This window comes from Aphis gossypii, unplaced genomic scaffold (genome assembly GCF_020184175.1).
Source record: "Aphis gossypii isolate Hap1 unplaced genomic scaffold, ASM2018417v2 Contig00365, whole genome shotgun sequence".
NCBI lineage: Eukaryota > Metazoa > Arthropoda > Insecta > Hemiptera > Aphididae > Aphis > Aphis gossypii.
Genome location: NW_026083079.1, coordinates 83,410 through 104,577, shown reverse-complemented (window position 1 = coordinate 104,577; position 21,168 = coordinate 83,410). Strand labels below are relative to the sequence as shown.

The 21,168-nt window shown below is 31.3% G+C and overlaps 2 protein-coding genes across 2 annotated transcripts; one reads left to right on the top strand and one right to left on the bottom strand.

Moving 5' to 3' along the window:
* Nucleotides 1-5,579: 5,579 nt before the first annotated feature.
* Nucleotides 5,580-7,558, bottom strand: LOC126553889 (zinc finger MYM-type protein 1-like). The gene is made up of 4 exons (XM_050209001.1): nucleotides 7,546-7,558; nucleotides 7,377-7,479; nucleotides 6,137-6,708; nucleotides 5,580-5,824 (listed from the first exon to the last, which is right to left on the bottom strand). Exons 1-4 carry the CDS (start codon nucleotides 7,556-7,558, stop codon nucleotides 5,580-5,582), a joined length of 933 nt encoding a protein of 310 aa, XP_050064958.1.
* A 2,997-nt stretch (nucleotides 7,559-10,555) lies between these two features.
* On the top strand, nucleotides 10,556-13,095 carry LOC126553888 (zinc finger MYM-type protein 1-like). The gene is made up of 2 exons (XM_050209000.1): nucleotides 10,556-11,945; nucleotides 13,025-13,095. The coding sequence occupies exons 1-2, from the start codon at nucleotides 10,556-10,558 to the stop codon at nucleotides 13,093-13,095; spliced, it is 1,461 nt and encodes a 486-aa protein (XP_050064957.1).
* Nucleotides 13,096-21,168: the final 8,073 nt, after the last annotated feature.

Sequence of the window (21,168 nt, the reverse complement as noted above, 5' to 3'; positions counted from 1 at the left end):
TTTGGTGGAGTGGACTGGAACAGCGGCTTGAGATGGTGTGTTACCGGGGTGATGTCATTTATCATTTCGTTTTTACAAAACCAAAATAATAATAATAATACTTATAATAAAATACACGTTGGTTGCAAATTACAAATAATACACAATGTAGTGAAAACATATAAAAAATAACTAAATAAAGAACATAGTATTAAATAATATAAATATAGTTAGACGCGAAGTCAGATAGTTACTACAAAAAAAATCTCGTTCTGAAACAACTTATATGATTTTGTGAGTAGGGATTCAATTAACGAGCACCTTACTGGGGATGATTTAAACTAGGACGCTATTGTGCGGGTAAAACTACTTTTGGTACTATTTTGGTAACTGGTAGAGTGATTTCACCCTGGCGCGTCAACAATCGCACAACGCGAACAACACCGTCGTTGCCAGGTAGTACTTCGAGGATACGTCCGAGACGCCATGTCAACGGCGGGGATTGGTTGTCGATGACCACTACCATATCGTTGACTCGTACGTTTGGGGCCTCGGTAGTCCATTTGGGCCTCCTATGAAGCGACACAAGGTATTTAGATGACCAACGTCGCCAAAATGACTGATGATATTGGTCGAGCAGCTTCCAACATTGAGTTAGATTGATGCGTGACTCGAACGGTACTCGAGGCGGAACAGCCAATAGAAGTTGCCCAATTAAAAAATGTCCCGGAGATAAATAATCAAGATCAGCTGGATCGGTGGTCAGTGGCGTCAGTGGTCTCGAATTGAGTACAGCTTCGACGTGAGTGAGTAGAGTCGTAAATTCCACGTATGTGAGTACATGTGATCAAGTTAATTTGGCTAAAGAATGGCTTATAACTGATGGGTTGATTGCTTCATTTGATGACATTTTGAAAAACTGGAGGATCACATTTGAATTAAGAAACAGTGAAATTACTAATTCAATAAATAATTGCAATTTGTCAGATTTTTTTGAATCTTGACCAATACTTCAAAGTCCAAGAGATTATGAATTGGTTTGTACCTATCTAATTCGCTTATTTAATTTTTAGGTGGAAATAAATTTTAGACTAAAGTACCCAAATGATATGTCATATAATTTTAGTCATTTCATAAATAATTGGACTAAGTTTACAAAAGCTATTTTGAATATTCATGGAAGTTCAATCAAAGATAAATATGCCAAAAACTTATTATCTCAATATGATGCTGCTCAATTGATGAAAGGTATAAATATTTTATTAATTTAAATTTTATTATTGAATAATATTTTGAAATTCTTTTATAACATATTATTCTTTAAAGATTATAGGACTTGTAATATCCTGAAACTATAACTATTACCATATTTTATCCCGACTAAGACTCAAATTAAGGGTAATATCAAAAATAAATCATGGAAATCATCTCATGAAGAGTCTGCTGCAGCATTTGTAACTCATATTACTGTTAGTAATACAAAAATTGTAAGACTTTGTAGCTATTTGGTTATTCTTAAATTAATTTAGTTTAAAAATTATGTTATTATTTCAGAATTTATCTAATTTAGAAGAGGATATAACTAGGAGACGTTTGAAATATGCTGAATATGGGTCTACAATACAGCCATTTATTATATTAGTGGGGAATGATATATCTTCCATCAATACATGCTACATTAGAGTAAATGACCAGCTATGGAAAATACAATGTCCTTTACGTGCTATTAATATTTGTTTTAAGACATATTTTACTTTTAATTGCTCACACCCAAGAGAATGTTATGAGACTTAGTTACTTTTACAAAATCATGTTTTTAATTTGGTAACTGATTTTGATAAACAAACGGCCATAACCATTAATATTTCAAACAAATTAAAATCTTTAGTTTAGTAATTTTTCATTTTAACTACAGTTTACTGATAATATTGTCCATTTAATATTTTTATTTTGTTGGTTGATTTATTTGTTAGTGTTGTAATTGTTTATACTATTAAAAGTGTTATTGTAATAGGTACGTATTATTAAAATAATAATTAATAAATTCAAAATTCAAAATGTATAACTGTTATTTATGCTCTATAAAAAACCTAATATCAGTTAATGAATTAATTTTACATTTACAGATTTTTCATAATCTAAATAATTATTCTTTATTCATATGCAATCAAAACTCGTGTGTAAGAAATTTCAGAGGAATTGGTAAGTTTAGAAAACATTTAAACAAAGAACATACAACTTCTACCTTAACATTAAATTTAAATCTTAATGAAGTAACAATTCCAAATGTTGAAATCGATTCTACTTCATCTAAATCTATTTTGTTAAATTCTGAATCTTTAATCTCTCATACTGAAATTGAAAATAAGATCAATAATTCATTTGAGAATATTGTAACTAATAATGTAGTAAGTTTCATAGCTGATTTATACTCTAATCCAAGTATGACTGAAACTTTATTACAAACAATTGTTACAGGCACTAATGAACTTATATCTAATGGAATTATGTGCCATTTAAAAAGTAAAATTGAACCTCTTTTAAACAAGTGTACTTCGGAACAAATCCAAGAAATAGATAAACTATTCAACGTGTTAGTTAATCCATTTACCAAACTTGATACTAAATTCCTTAGAATGAAATATCTTGAAGAAAATAATTTATATGTTAAACCAAAATCTGTAGTCGTGGGATATACTAAAGAAAAAAAAATTGAAACTGGTATAGAGCGTTTGTTAATGGTACCAATAGGACATTTAATATCTTTAAAAACAAATCTTAAATCTTTTTTTGAATTACCTGGTGTATTGGATATAGCACTAAATTATTTAAAAAAGCTCAATGAAATCAAATTTGCTTTCATCATACTTGAATGGTTCTTCGTGGAAATATATATATTCCAAATTTCTTGATAAAATAGTGTTTCCCCTTTTTTTTTATATTATGATGATGCAGAAATGGGTAATCCTCTAGGATCCCATTCAGGAGTTCATAAAATGGGTTGTGTTTATTACTCTGTTGCTGCTCTCCCTCCTGAATATCTTTCATCTTTAAAAAATATTTTTGTAGCGTTTTTATTTCATTCTGCTGATCGAAGAAAATCAAAAATCAATAAAAAAAAAATGTTTGCAGCCATTAACAAAAGAACTAATTAATCTTCAAGAAAACGGTATTCTACTTTCTACTAATGTAACAATTTAATTTACTTTGGGGCTTTTTTTAGGAGATAATCTAGGGCTTAATTCGATTTTAGGGTTTATTGAAAGTTTTTCAGCAAACTTTTATTGCCGGATATGTTATTTACCAAAATCTGACCTACAAAATTTGTTGAAAGAATCAAAATTAATTATGAAGATCATATTAATCAGGCTAATGTTTCAATTTTGTTTGACAATTCTGTTAACAATCGTTACAAACTATTATAAAAGAACGTTGTATTTTTAATGAAGTACCTAATTATCATATAGTTGAAAATATAGTTTGTGACTTCATGCATGATATTCCAGAAGGAGTAGCTTGCTATGATATGGCAGTCATAATTAATAGTCTAATTCAAGCAAAATATTTCACTTTGGATGAACTTAATAGTCGTATACAACTTTTTGAATATGGGGTGACAGAACAAAAAAATTCTCCACCTAGTATTAGTCAGCGCAATTGAAACAATGGAAGTATAATAATGTCAGCATCAGAGATGCTATGTTTCATTAGATATTTCGGTCTTATTATTGGAGAATTAGTTCCTTTAAAAACTGAGGTTTGGTATTTATATATTTCATTGCGAAAAATAGTTGATTTGTGCTGTGCTAGAACTATTCAACCAGAATGTTCAGTTCAGTTAGATGCTTTGGTTGCGAAACATAATAGATTATACCTTAAGTATTCCAATAGAAAATTAAAACCTAAACATCATAATATATTAACTCATTATGGTAGACTTCTATTAAAAAATGGCCCAATTATTTTAACTTCTTCTATACGCTTTGAAGCTAAACATAAAGTTTTGAAATCAATTGCTAATTCTATCTCATGTAGAATTAATCTTGGTTATACTATAGCCCATAAATTGCAAATGCAAAATGTTAGTCGTCTACTTACACAAACTGGTTTAGTGGCAGATTTAAATGTAGGAAAAAGTCAAGATATTTCATATTATAAAGAATTGTTTAAATCATTTGATGGTGTAATACCACAAGAGATAATTAATTTTTCTTATGTAGTACCTTGGCGTGAATATAAAGGTATTTATTATAAACCTGGGATGATTTTAACCCTGGGTGTTAATTTAGATGAATCTTTTTTTGGAGAAGTAAAAAAGATAATTATTGGTCAGTCTAAAATTCCATATTTTTTAGTTACAACAATACAGTCTGTAGGGTTTGACCGCCACTTTCACGCTTATGAAGTATTACCTTATAACAATAATAACAAATTATGGGATATTATATTATCAATTACCTGATGTTATTCCTTCAGTAACTTGAGTTTTAGGCAATGGTAAATTGTATGTTACATTAAGATATAAGTTGAAGTGTTTTTAATTTTGAAGTTGTTCTCAATGTTTGTTTTATTTAAATCTAATTGCATAAAAAAGTATGCAATGAAAGATACCTAACTGTTTTATTATATTATTATTTTATATTATCTATTATATTATTATTATATTAAGCTTGTTGTTTGTTTTTTTATTTTAAATAGGTATTAAATTAAATTAATTGTTTTATCTGCATTTATTTATTTATAATTTAGACAAGTGTTTCATCACACGTTCGTTTTATATTCTGTATTCGTGTTGCTATAACAAAATAATTTAAGGAATTTATTAAAATATATTCAGAGGCAATTCTTATTCGTTTTATTTTACCTCATTAGCATGGGCGAATATCAAACCATATCAGACGGTTGAAGAATCTAAAAATATATGTTTCTATGGATCAGACAAAAATGTTAAGTTCTTAAATGTGATCAATTATCTACCTATGTTCATTAGTTACATTAGATTATTTCTTCAAAATCTGTTTCTTCAGTTAGTTCATTTTATATTGTTAATAATGCTAATGCAGAATACCTTTCTTAGCTCATAGTTGATATAAGATAATTTTTTACTCTTTTTAAAACAGAAAATGAACGCTCAACTGAACAGTTGGTAGATGACATTGACAAAAAAATACGTAGTGCAACTTCTGCATATAGATACAAAATTAAAAAATTATTACTTCTTATCCATAACATGAGTTGTTGAATTGTCTTAGGATTGTTATCTGTGGTTTCTATACTCTTTATGTGTCCTTGTAGCTGAACTACTTCACTAGCTAAGTTTACATTTAAGTCGTTTGGATAAACTCCACACAATTCTTTGGCACATTGACAATTTTTTTCAGTAGAATATTGAGTTATATTATGAAAAAATGAAAATTTTTTTGCTAAATTATCATATACAGACTTTCTTTTTTGTAACTCACATAGTAAATTATCAAGAATAACATAATATGTCTTTATTATAAAACTTTCTCGGCCAACTAAAGTCACTTCATTAGATCTATTTTCACCATGTTGTAATTTTCATTTTATTTTCCGTTTTTCATTTTCTTCATAGATACTCAGTCCAGATAATTTTTTAGCAGAATTTTCATAGTAACTGATTGCATATAATGTATTACAGAATCATATAGTTGAACAACAGTGATTAAATCAGTTGAAACCGATTGCAATGTTTTACTAGTTTTGTTCAACACTTCTAGAATGTCACCCCAAAATACAGCCATAAGAGCACATTCAAAACGATTTAATTTTTTTAATATTCCTTTTGCTTCACAGCGTAAAGATGGTTTTTGATAATGTTCCTCTGAAAATGTTTTCAACACTCCAACAACTAAATCCCAATTTTTAGTAAGAGATCTACAAGCATCATCCCGAGCCGACTATCGAGTCTCAGATAACCCTTTCAATGTTACCTTTGCATTTAACATTTCCCAACGTTGAGTTGATGCAGAAAAAAAACAGTATACTGTTTGTAACAATTCAAAAAAATGACGAGCTTCTTCACAGCAACTTGCAGCACAACTACCAACCAAATTTAAAGAGTGAGCTGCACAAGGAGCATACTCAGCCAGTGGATTAACTTGTTTGATTCATGTTTGTAGGCCTGAGTAGGTACCAGACATATTGCTGGCATTATCATAAGATTGTCCTCTCATGTTAGCTAAATCAATGTTAAATAAAGCCAGAGTAGTCAACACATCATCAGCTAATTTTTCAGACTTATGTCCAGTGTTTTCTAAGAAACACAAGAACCTTTCTTTAGGATGCCCATCTAAAACATATCTTTGTACAAATGATAATTGGTCGGAATTTGAAATATCAGGCGTCGAATCAACTACTACAGAAAAATACTTGGCTGTTTGAACTTCTTTTATAATATTTTCCAAGACTTTATCACTCATTAAAGTTATAAATTGTTCATATGTATGAAATGATAAGCATGTAGTTGACCCTTTTCCTTTATTCCCATATTTAGAAATGTGAGAAGCTAAAAATGGATCAAAATGTGCTATTAATTCCATTGACATTAAAAAGTTTCCATTGTGTGAGCTTCCAATTTTGTCTGAGTCACTTCTAAATTCCAATCCTCTTATTGCCAAGCTTTTAACCACTACAAAAACTCTCTTCAAAACATTTTTCCAATAATGAACTTCATCATTAATTTGGTCCAATAATCCACTGTCAATCCTATTTGTTAATGTTCCTCGATTTTTTAGAGTCAATGTATTTGATTTGTGAACTGGAGATTACTCGTGTGATGAAATTCTATTACCCGCTCTTTTCCAATCCGAAAATCCAGTAGTAGCAAAAGCAGAATTTGCTCCAAATAATTTGCAAGTGATACAAAAAATAGCACCTGTACTTTGAGAGTATACAAGGTAATCTCTTTGAATTTTTTCACCATTGATAACAACTGTATAAAAAAAATTGGCTGAACAGTACCTAAAATGAACTTGTTTTTTCCCTCGAATAACATTATTATAGATTCTTATTGAATTTGAAAAATCTAATTCTTTAATATTTTGTGATATTCCACATGTAGATATTGTGTCTCTTATAACATCATTAATTATCCATAGTGCAATCATTACTATTAAAAATTAAAACATAAAACTTGGTTAATAATTGTAATTAAAAAATATCTCAGCAACAAAATTAATTAATTAATTAATTAAAATTCAATCCTAACATAAGTTTCTGAATTTTCTAAATTATTTTACTACATAATTTCATTTGTTAATTATTTGTTTTAAAAATAAATATCTGTACTAAACATAGGATTACCTCATAAACATACTTTATTATAGTAATTCATAATAATTGTTTTAATTAAAATATGAAATCATGTAATTTACCTGGGTGCCTTAAACTGATCAACATTCACCAATATATTATCATTGTTTGCCTCTAACAAAATATTTTCTCCATCATTAGAATTATTAGAATTCTCAAGCACTGCTAAATAAGCAAAATCAATATAAATATTTTTAATTGGCATTGAAAAAATAAAATGACATGAAATACTTGGGTTATACATTGGTATCACATTATTAACTACATCCACTCCATCAACAGTTATCGACTGTGTCACTTGATCTTCAGTCACATTACTAACATTTTTAGCTGAAAAAAATGTATATTATGAGTACTCGGGGAAGGTAATTTATAATATTAGGTATGTTCCCAACTTATATTTCGCTCATACAATATGAATTAAAAGTATTTGCTTAATAACATTAAACAATAAAAGAGTAAAGACCTAGTTATTAATTCATAATTATTAGTTATTAGTAAGGCTAGGGACTTCATTCCCTAAAAAACCTTTGATTATGTATGCATTTATGTCTTTAAAAATTACCAAATATGCTATTAAAATATGCACTAAAAAAAATAATTAACAGTATTTAATAAAAACCTTTTTATTTTAATATGTAGATATAATTAATAAAATTTTAATTTAGAGTAAAAAAACTTGTCATAATAAATAATTGATATTCTTCTACCTTCTAACACCTAAGTTCTAGTCTAAAATAAAAAATAAATACTTTTTAAAAAACATTTTTAAATTGAATATATTTTTATATTATTTAATAATTATTATAATATATGTAATATTGTTTGTATAAAATATTTATTTAATTATAAAACTACCATTTTCATATTAAAAATGCTCAAACATGCACTTATAATTAAAAAATGTTCAAATATGCAAAATATGTAACTATAAATTTTAAATATGAACTCGTATTACCATGAAACAAATTTCTATATTACTTTGCTCTTTTGAATGATTTTTGAAAAAAAAAAGCTCCTAGAAGTCCCTAGCCCTAGATTAGTATTATTAATCAATTACTTACTCGAATCAGTAGTAACACTAGCTCCAGAATTAAAAAGTTGAAACAGAAAAAAAATGTTTAATATTTTTAGTCTTGACAATAACATCAGCAATTTGTCTAGCCTTTTCTTTGGATTTTAACCGGTATCCAGCTCCACTAAGTTTTTTACGATTCATAACTTTCGTAACCGTAAATGGAAAAAACTTAAATTTGACCGCGTATTGTTTATTAAAATAATAAATATACGTATATCTGTCACCAATTCACCAACAGATCTAAACATGTAATGGTAGGATGCACGCGATTCGGCTATGCCGAAATATTTAACTGCATTTGTCAGGTATCAAAGCGATAACATAATAATATTAAATTGTATAAGTTTAAAATGTTTTTGTTCTAATTTGGTAAATAATATCAAATACCGAGAACCACTGCGTTGTTTACATGATATAGGCACAGCCGCGGCTGTGCAACGCTCATCGTTATCGTACATTCAAAAAGTCTAATCTATTAATAGATATAATAATATTTAATAATATTAAATTATTAAATAATAATTATCAAAATAATTTTTCCAATGAATGTATTGAAGACTGAAGTATAAATAAAAACATTTTTTTTTTTTTTGTTATTAGATACGCCATAATATTTATTTTCAATATAAAATTTCCGCCCCCCTCCCTAATAAGCTAAAGAACTTGCCGCCCCGGGAAACAAGGGACACTTGCCCCCCCCCCTCAAATACGGCCCTGTTTATACCAACATTTCTTACAGTCAGACTGGTCAGTTTCTAGTGTTGACGGCTTCTCTACTTGTGCTGAGTTTGACTGCTTTCTTCAATTTTTTAGATTATTCGATTTATCACCATACATTTTTTGAACATTTTTCTCTTCAACTTATCCTCCATTATCAGTTAATGAATGCTGCTGATATCGAGCCAATTCTGCAGATTTACAATGATCTATAGTTTTCTCAAGACTAAGATCTGGTGCCCTTGGGAGTCTTTCTTGTAGACCCAAGTCTTTGACACTCAGTACTAGCCTGATTCGTACCATATTCTCTTCCAGATTACCTAACTCACAGCGTTTGGCTAGATTGCGTATGTCTCTTAAAGATTTTTCAAACGCTTCCCCTTCTTCCTGATAACGACGAAAAAATTTTTCAATTATTACGTTACCCTTAGGTTCATAATACTGTTGTATTTCATGGATATTTTTTTAACACAGCCAGGATTATTATCACTAGTAATATTGATAGATTCTAAAAACTCATATGTCTCATCCAGTGGCGGTTTTGGGGGTGAGGCAAGTGAGGCGCCGCCTCACTTGTAATTTTCAAGAAAATAAATAATAGTTGTTTCCTTATATTGGCATTTGGTACTATTTTGAACTTTAAAATTTTAATTGTACATATGAGTTTTTAATTTTAATTTATATATTTAAGACATTAAATGCTTTAGAATTTAAGTTTAATGAACAACGATATTGAATATTATTTGTTTGTAGTTTGTACAGAACTTGTTACAATGCACGAAAGGCTGTGGCGTCGCTGTACGTAATTTATGAGCTATTATAGCCGTTTCCATTTAATATTGAGCCTGGCGCTGCCACCGCTAAAGCGCTGAGATCGACAGAGCCTCTGTCACAGAGGCGAAAGACGACGGTCGGCATCGCCTAAGTTTGTGCATGCGAGGTTCGTCTACGCACACACATGTAAGCTCGTAAAATAGTGTGAATAGCGCATGCGCAGACTACCGCCAGAGGCGACTAAAATCAACCGCACAACGATATTATGTACGTTTGCTGCCGCCCGCCGGGCACATAAATTGTATACAGCCGTGATACTTGCTAGGTGGGGGGCTGCGGCAGCGAGTAGCTTACTGTTATCACTGATGCACGGTCGTCGCAGTATCGCATGTTGTCTATTGGTCTATTAATTATTATCTAATAACTATTATCTATAGAATAGTTTTTATTTTGTTGTTCGACGTTTATCTGTTCTGTGTTCATCAAGTCGTAAGAAGTCGTGTAGAGTGTAATATTGTAAACTGATATACTGTCTAGTGTCTAGTGATTATTCTTCATTTCAAACATTGCAGTATTAGTGTATTACACTTATTTACACGTGTTTTAGACTTGAATCAAGTTAAAAGTGCTGTATTTAGATAATTTAGTTAAGAAGTATTATCAATATTAAAAATGAATCCTGTGTATGACCCTGTTGTTCAACTATTAGGAACGCCATTTCGGCGTTGGACAACTAATGACAAAAATGAATTGCTAAAGCTTGGTAAACCGATTCCCCAGTTGTGTTGTCAATCAAGAGATAAGAAAGGTGGTAAAATGTATAGTAGAGCGTTTAATCCTAAATGGTACGATATGCATACTTGGCTTTGTGGAAGCCAATATAAACAGGCATTGTATTGTTGGCCGTGTTTACTTTTAAGTATGACAAAATCTGTTTGGACTACAACGGGTTATGCCGATTTAAAAAATTTATCACGCAGTGTTAAACTTCATGAATCTGCTAGAGAACATATTCATTGTATGGTAGGATTAAAACATCTTGAAAATAATAGAGTAACTATTGTAGACGCTTTGACTGAACATGGTTATTTGTTTAAAAAAAAATATAACGAAAATGTTCGGCTTAACCGACTTTTTATGGAACATCTAATTGATATTGTGTTATTTTTGGGTAGACAGGAACTAGCCTTTCGAGGTCATAACGAAAGTTCAAGTTCCTTGAATAAAGGAAATTTTAAAGAACTTTTTGATATGCACATTATTAGGTGTTCATTGGAGATTCAAAACCATTATAAGGCGATAAAAAATATATTTTCAGGATTGTCAAATACAATACAAAATGATTTGATAACATGTATTTCAGATCACATAAAAAATATGGTAAGAACTGAAATCAAGGAGTGTATGTTTTATTCTGTCCAAGTTGATGATACGACAGATATTTCGCAAAAAACACAATGTTCAATTATACTAAGATATATGACAAATAAATCTGAATTAGTAGAAAGGTTTCTTGGTTTCTATAATGTTAGCGAGGATCGCACTGCCGAGGGTCTTTTTAACACGTTAAATTCTGTATTATTAGAACTTGATATGGAAAAAAAATTAATTGGTCAGTGTTATGATGGTGCGAGTGTCATGGCCGGTCATGTAAATGGTTTACAAGCTAAAGTTAAAGAGGTTGCTCCTAATGCGTTGTTTACACACTGCTTAGCACATCGTTTAAACTTGGTGCTACAGCACGGCTGCAGTGCTAATACACAGTGTCGCATTTTTTTTGCTAACATGACTGGAATTTCTGCTTTTTTTCATAATTCTACGTCACGTACGAATGTTGTAGATGCTATAGTTGGGAAACGCATACCACAATTTGTTCAGACGAGATGGGCTTCTCGCTCAAAAATTTTGAACTTAGTTGTAGACAAGTGGGACGAATTTAAAAAGGTTTTTGAACATATTATAAAAGATTCAAATTCATCATCTGAATCGATTTGTGGTTCAATTGGGCATTTGAACAATTTAAAAAAATTTGAATTCGCTTTTTTAGCTCAAACATTTAACAGTATATTTTTACTCACTGACAATTTGTTTAATACACTTCAAAATAAGTCATTTGATATGGAATATTGTATGCGACAAATAAATATAGTTTATGATCTCGTTAGTAAAAAGAGAAATGAATCTGAGTTTTTAAAACTATTTAACAATGCGATAGCGTTAACAAAACGCCCTAAGGCAACAAGAAATATGTCTAATTTTGAATTTAATTATAAAATATTATATTATGAAATACTAGACAATATTTTACTTCAGATAACGACGAGATTTCAAAATACTGATAAATTGATATTTTTACAATTGGCCGATGTTTCAAAATTTAAATACTATTCTACAAATTTTCCTGTAAATGCATTTGAAAATCTGCGAGAATCTTATTCTGACATATTTATTGATAATAACAAATTAAAAGTAGAGTTAGAAGTATTGTACAGCGATGAAAAATATCAAGATTTACATCATGTTTATGATTTAGTAAAAATATTTGAGAGTAGTGGATTAAAAGTAATTTTACCTGAAGTATATAAATTATTTTCTTTAATATTAACAATACCATCAACAAGCGTATCGGTGGAAAGGAGTTTCTCTTGTCTAAAACGTATAAAAACATATTTGCGCAACAGTATTTCCCAAAATCGATTGAGTTCTCTTGCTATAATTTCAATTGAAAAGGAGTTAGTTGACCAACTTAAACATACTGGAGCGTTTTATGATGAAGTCATAAATATGTATGCGAATAAAAAAAATAGAAATATTGATTTACGATATAAATCATAAAAACATAATATTAGGTATATTATATACTATATTATAATATGTGAAATCATGTATTTTTTAAATAATGTGTTATTCAATGAAATGTAATGTATATTGTATACGTTTAATTATCAAAGGTTTAAGTCAGGTTATTAATTTTTTTTTAGTTTTACGTATCATATTACACCTATATATTTCGTTTATTAATTATAATGTAGGTATTTATGTTTTAAATCAAATTACAACTAAAAGACTAGTAGGTAATATATTATATTTTTATTTTTTATTTGTATTTTATGTTTGTAAGATATTGTAAATATATGTTAGGAGGGGTGTATGGAAAAACCTCTACGTGGTACATCCTAGGCAACAGTAGTGATCTAATCTTAACTGGCTAATCTTTCCGTTCCATTATGATAATTTATAAGTTATAGTATAAGTCTTATACCATTTAAAGAATACATTAGCATATTTTATTCCTGTGTTAGAATAATAGGGTATTTACTATTTAATATTTTTCCGCCTCATGTAAAATTACTTGTCAAAACCGCCACTGGTCTCATCACCAATTACACTTAAAAGTATTGCAACTTTGAGTTTATCTGACTTTTCATCTAAGTCATTGGCCAATAAATATAGTTGAAATTTTGACTTAAATAACCTTAAATTACGAATTACCATACTTGGTTCACTAATATCTAGAGGCGACGGAGCAGGAACTACTTGACCATTCGACTGCGCCATGTTTTATATTCTACACTAATATACTATTTATTATAGACTTGTTATTTTATTTATTATTCAACACTGATACATATTATAATTATATATCTTTTGTATTAATTTACACTTAACATGTGCTTCAGTCTTACAAAACACTGACTAGTGGCTATATGTATGAGAAATTATATGATTATATAATACAATCACGATGTAGATAAGATAAGGTGATACCACTCGTAAATATTCCGGATGCCAATTTGGACGGCAGTTTGATAGTACCGCAGGAGCACGATAGGTAGCGCCACCATTCACCGGGAGGTCTGTTTTTCCTTTTTGTCACATATAAAATCATGAGATTTAAATAGGATTTAGGATTTTCTTTATAAAATAACGCAAGATTTTGAAGTTAAAACTTACCTAGTGTTGAACCTGACTCACTGACTGATTATTGTTTTATAATTTATACTTCAATATGTTTATTGAGTAAGAAATATTTTCAATAATTAAAATAATGGAATGGGAATATCTATTCCTACTATTCTTTCCTGTTTCCTACCTACTATTTACATTTCACTAATATTTATATTTATCAATAAGTCAGTCAGGAGTCATTACAAATTAAATTAGTAACATTAAAATATATCAATAATTTATTAACTAATAATTAATAAACATTTTTTTACATGTTTCTTGTATAATTATTAAAATAATGAAAAACTAACAATTATTAAGTAAGTATAAATAGTTATCTAAAAATAAAATTATAATGTGTAAGTAAAATGTAGTATTATAAAATTAAAAATATTCTTTTTTATAGGTCACATCATTATTATATATATTATAATTTTGATTCCTTGGCTAGATTTTAATTAAAATTATAAACTAACTAAATTATAAAACTAGTAAGTCCTCAGGAGTATCATTATTAAATATATTTAATTCATTTATATTTTTTCATTTTTCCTGAATTTTGTGGTCGTAATTTTGGTGCTGGACGTTTTGCAATAGTTTTGGTCAAATATTTCGGAAAACCCCGAAAAATTGTTGAAACTGCCTCTGATTTTAAAATTGGAGTAGTTCTTTCTAATTTTTCTACTACACCTTCACTTATTATAAACTCATCATATTTAATGATACTGTCAGGGTCAAAATATAGAGAACTACGTGGTCTTTTTGTGTTAATTTTCCATCATCTGTAGGAATACTGTTATTCCAAACTTCTCGAGTTTTATCATCCTATGACAATCCTATGATTTATAATTTATATTAAATGATTTTATCAACACAATAATAAGTATAATTTATTGGTATATTAATATTATTGTATACCTATTTTAAATGGAAATCTGTATGAATTCAATTTATAAAAATCTATATAAGTAGTAACATAGCAACACACACATATTTAGAAGGACCAATAAATTATCAAGTTGAAAAATAAATAAAATTTAAATACCTTTGGTGAACTAAATAATGTTGTGGTTTTTTCATCACTCAATTTTAATTTTTTTGACTCACTAGCATAACCTGTTTTACACCCAGGTACATAACATTTTTTCGGCATTGTTAAATTATTTTTATTTTCACAACTGAATATAGAAACAAGGTTTCAAACTTTAATGTTGTTTAAAATCATCAAAGTTATGGTAAGTTATCTTATCTAATCCATGAATCATGATCATTCAATTGCTTTGTAACTAATTTTAATGCTAGTATTTACAAATAAATAAACTAATATTAGAAAATTGTATTTATTTATTTAAATTAATGTTCAACAACAGCATTTATACCTATTTAACATAATAGCTTATTAGCTTGTTTTATACCTATAGAATAATACTATATTCCACCTATTTTATATTCATATTATAAACATAATATTTATATTTAAATATATTTTTAAATATCTAATAATATATTTTCGTATAATAACTTAAAATAAAATAGGCCTCCGGGCGAATAGTGGCGTACTCTGTTGAGAGATTTCCGAACTCCTGGTTTGCCGTACATTTTGGCATCCATTTATTTACATTATGAGATAGGGAAGTTGTCACGTAGCACAATATAATAATAGTAATAACAGAAAAACAAATAAAAGAAAAAAACAACAAATGTAGATAAGATATTAAGGGAAAATTACTATAATAAAATAATAGAAAAGAAGTTCTGCTTTTTTCTACTTTTTTTTTATTTATAATAATATAATAATGAGAATATAATATGTAATAATCAAATCGCAAGTGCGAAGGCACAGCTCGCAAAACTAAATACAATACGAGTAACCTAAACTCAAAAAAGAAAACAAAAGTATACGTGCATATATATAATGTTATATATATAAGTCGTGGCAAGTACGGTCTGCGTAGGCGGCGGACGGAGACGAGTCGTAAACTCGTAACGCGCGGTTAAAAACAGACAAACGCCGCCGTCGCTCTCGGCGGTCGTCACCAACGTCGCGGGAGCTTCGAGGCTCATCGCCGACTCAGAAACTGGTTCGATTAATCGCTCAGGCGTCCCGATTGATTATCAAACGAGTGGTGATACCTAGGCAAGGGGGTCTAGCGGGTGAGATCGCGGTATTCGTGCGACACGACCGTGTCAACTCTCCCCCCCCAAGCTGATAGACACCTTTGTCTAGAGCCGTGCGGTGCCATCGGGTGCCCCGGGCACCTACAGTTGCGATGGGGGAACTGGCGATTACCGCCCAGTTTCCCACTTGCCAGGACTATTCCCTACAGGGCCTCGATATCGACAACGATGTCGTCACCGCCCACCTCCATTGGTTCGTGTGACACGAACGCTGGAGGGGGGGCCTGACAAGCATCCTCGTCCACGGTCGGGGTCCCCTCCTGGGGAATAGCGTCCACTGGAGTTTCCGGCTGCTGTTCCTGGATCGGCGCTGGAGGCGGTGGCTGTGTCCGTGGTAGAACGCTTGGCGGCTGGGCCCGCGGTTGGACAGCCGTCGGCTGCGTCCGTGGTCGGGCAGTTGGCGGCTGTGTCCGCGTTCGGGCGGTTGGCGGCTGTGCCCGTGGTTGGGCAGTTGCCGGCTGTGGCCGCGGCTGGACGGTCGGCGGCCTCCTGGGACGTCTGTGCACCGGTGGTAGGGCACTGGCCAGCGCTGGTCCCTGTGCTGCACGTGCCGGTGGTGGTTGGCGTGCCGGTCGCGGTTGTGGCTTTGCCGTTGTCGCCTTCCGGACCGTCCGCTGTGTGTGGCGGACTGGCCCCGGTATGGGCCGACGGTCCGTCGGTGCCGGTGGACTCGCCGGTGCAGCCCTCGCGTGCTCGCGTCACCCGCGCTCATACGCCGCCCACAGACGAGGGTCTCCCCGTAGCTCCGCCATGTCCACGTCGCCGATCTGCTGGACCGATAGTCCCTGCGGTGCGTTCGGAGGGAACCCTGCTCCCAGCCCGATCAGCGTCGCCCTGGTCTGCCGCAAGATGTCGAGTTGGGAGGTGGTCTGCCACACCAAGTCCTCCAAACTCGACCGCATATGGCCTCGGCTCGGCCGCCACCGGCTGTCCCGGCCCGCCAGATGTTCCTCACCTTCGCGTGACATCTATATGGGGATAGTATAAAAACATAAAAAACAATAATCGAGGTTAATGGTGGTACCCCCACGCAGGTTCCGGTGAGCTACCGTAATAGCACCTTTTTTTTTTTTTTTTTTGTTTTCACACAACTTGGCTGATTACGGAACGAGTATCACTTCGTGTACGCGGGTTTCAAACTGAAGACGTGCACCTAACCCCTTTCCCCAGTTTTTCTTAAAGTATGACGGGACCCGTCAACTTCGCGGCAAACACCCCGCGGGGAAACCCTGATCGGCTTTGGAGAGTGGGTGTGCCTTAACGAAAGCCTGGTCCCCGGCGGCAAACGCTCGCCGGTTCTCCTTTGATTTCTCGGCAACCGTAATGATGTCCGATGTTGCCGGAACCCGCGGAGTACTATCGGACTTCACGATTAGTGCCCAATCTCCCGGACTTTTGGTTTCGTGTCCAAACACCGAAACTGACGGTGAAACGCCGGTCCTGTCGTTCTTCCGGTTGCGCAATGTAAACAGAACCGCGGAGAGTTTCTGGTCCCACGAACGATGACTATCGTTCACCAATAGTGCCCGAAGGCCCTTTTTCAGCTCCTGATTACACCTTTCTACCGGATTGGCCCTCGGGTGGTATACTGGGGTAGTCCAACCCAGTAGTATAAATATGGGGCGTCTGGCTCCATTTTTCAGCGAAGATGAAAAAAGTTTGAGGGGGTATGGTCCCCTTGCTGTGTAAGAAATTCCCGCTGTAAAATGGAGTCAGACGCCCCATGGTTTTTCTGAAAAAACGTGGGGCGTCTGGCTCCATTTTAAAGCGGGGAATTTTTTACTAGGTAAGTAATTCTCCTTTCCACACGTTATTTGATTTGATTTCACATGCACTTCAATTTTTTTAATATAATCAGTTTAGTATATAACTATACATGCACAAGTAATATACTTAGTTTATAAATATGCGTTGAAACGATCATATCTGTGTAAATAGCATCTGTGTTTCACGTTTATTTAAGTTATTACATTTATTTCAATTCGTGATTAATTTAAAACATTTAGTTTGTTACTAACGGTTGAACAATTAAGTCGTGTTATATTTTTTTTATTATTTCTCTGGTAAATTAGCTTATTGATTAGTTTTTTTTTAAGTATTTATCTTGATATACATCTTAATTAAGTCTAGTTATATTTTTTTTATTATTTCTCTGGTAAATTAGCTTATTGATTTGTTTTTTTAAAGTATTTATCTTGAGCTTTATTGAAACCGTGAATTTACAGAAATTTTCCAACGATTTTCCATCTTTAGTTTATTTAGTGCGAAATAATTCATATCCAATACATTCAGATTATACCACATTTATATCAAGATTAAAAACATATAACTCATATCCATCTACTTCATGTCAAAATAAATATTCGTTATCTGAATCTGGTTTAAAATATACCGGTGTAGGTGATAAAGTTGAATGTTTTTTCTGTGGACTTGTCTTACAAAAATGGTCAAACGATGAAATACCATGGGTCGAACACGCAAAATGGAATCCTAAATGTATTTTTGAATTACTATGTAAAGGAAATGAGTTGATAGAAAATGTAAAAAACGAATATGTAAAAGCTAGCCATGTTTATGATTGTAAGTCTATATGATTGTAGTTTACTTTGATGTTTCTTATTACTTTTATAATTTATTTGTATTTCAAAATAAATATTGAATTAATCAACTTAAATGTGTTAATATTTGATTTTATACCTCGTGAACTTATTGTCAAGTAAGATAACGCGTCTAATTATAATTAAATATATTAAATTTAAAAAAATTGCAGTTTTGGGTTCGACAGATCAGGTAAGTAATTCTCCCTTCCACACGTTATTTGATTTGATTTCACGTTCACTTCAATTTTTTTAATGTAATCAGTTTAGTATATAACCACACATGTACATTGTACAAGTAGGTAATACACTTAGTTTATAAATATGTGTTGTAACGATCATATATGTATAAATAACATCTGTGTTTTACGTTTATTTCAGTTATTACATTTATTTCTATTCGTTTTTAAAAATTATCATCAGAAATCGTCTATATCAAAAGATCACGTCGTCATACAATATGATTCCATCAATTGTTGTCGCAAAATCAATATTCAGTATTAGACCTTTTAACAAGAAAAGTGTAACGGTTGGATTTTTGGTTAATAAAACGATTTCTGTTATTGTAATACTAGAATGTAATGTTACTAAAAAATTGTTAACCTTCGATTTACTTCAGTGGTGTACACTAATGTGTGATAGCAATTATAGTTCAATAACTAATAATCTACATACTAATTGTAAACGCGTGAAAATAACTGATAACATATATTATTCAGTCAATTGAAATCAGTTAACTATTAAATTGCATGTTAATGATCATTTTATTACCTTATCATATACTGATTTACATCGTTTAAAACAATTACAACAATGTATCGATTCACATATTGTAGAAAAGCAGAAAAAGTTGGTTTCATATCAGTCAACTTTTGATACCGTATATTCATTAATTAGAGCAGACATCAATATTCTACCATCATCTTGTCAGCGATATGATTTTACTAATCAGTATATTCAAAATTTTGACTTTAGCATGTGTTGTATACAGAACGATTTTTGTTTTATAAATGAAATACTTCAATTCCACAATAATTCACTATCAGATATGATATTATATGATTTAATGACGATTTAAAATAAAATTTGTATTGAACTTTATACCATTATAATTGTTATAATTACTCTAAGAATTGATTTCAATATTATAGTAAAAAAATAAGATTAATTAATTTTATCAATTTTAATAATTTTATTAAATGTTATAATTTATATTATCAATAAATAGTTTTCACATTATAATATATTTGCATTTTATTTTTTGCTGTTTAACACGTGTGTGAAGTTGGGTGACCAAAGCTAGGTGACTGTTTTTCAGACAAATAGTGATAAGAAACCTTGTATGTGTTGCTGCATTATGTTTAATTCCAGGCGCCAAACATTTATATTGCCATTTCTAAGTTACTTCACCGTTATAAAACACAAGATAGCATAGCTATGTTGCTAATTTTTATAGCACAGTAAATTGCCAGGTGTTCCCCGTGGAGTCGCCAGTGGCTTTAAAGGAGGGCCGATATGTTCAATTGATAATATATATATATAAGTATAACACTTTTGACCCACCTACATATCCTACATATAAACCTACATAGTACATATCCGGATAATTGTTTTTCGTAGGACGCGTATCGGGTAGTCGTGCGTAGTTTTTAATTTTTTTCGTCGAGTTCCCGGGAGAGTCGAAGAACTTAACCTACATACGTGGAAAGCCACGAAAATTTCCCATCAGACGTATACAGTATGTCCCAAAAGTCCCTTATCACTAACTACTACGTACTCTACGTATCGTATATCTTAATATCTCCATGTAAAATCACTATATTTAAACGCGTTTTTTTTTACAGTACTAAGTATGAAAATTCTGATTGAATGGCATAAAATTCATTTTTTTTTTTTTAATTCAAAAATTTTCAAAAAATTTTTTTACGCATTTAAGAATTTAAAATTTTTAAGATAGCCATTTTGTTGAACATATTTTTTAAAACAGTTCAAAAAAAATAAATACTAAAATTAAATAAAAATTGACCAAGTTAGAGCAAGTTATATTTTTGAATAATTGGTAAAAAAATCAATTATTGTTTCACATTTCAATAATGAAATATCTAATTTCAACACACGACAATACTTTTGCATTCCTAATTAAAGTTTTGATTTGAATAGAAATAAAAATAGCCGTGTTATATCGTTTGCTGAACAGTGAAACTGGTTACCTATTTTTAAGTATTTTAATTATCATGAGTGAACCTAAAGTTACGGTATTGGACATAATCTTATAGTTATAATTAATGCGATTTATAATAATAATACCTACGCGTATCGCAATTTGGTGGTAAATTATAATTAAAATTATTATCTTGTGTTCTTTCTTTATAACTATTACTGCTATTAGTGTCATACGTACTGTACGTACTGTGTCTTTAACTATAATTTCTTATTTCTTACTTATTTAATTCAATATTTAAAATGACTCATACATTCTCTGTACATGAGTACATTGATATGGTGAAATGTTACTTCCGAAACAACGAAAGTCATAGACAAGCTGCTTATAGTTATGGAATT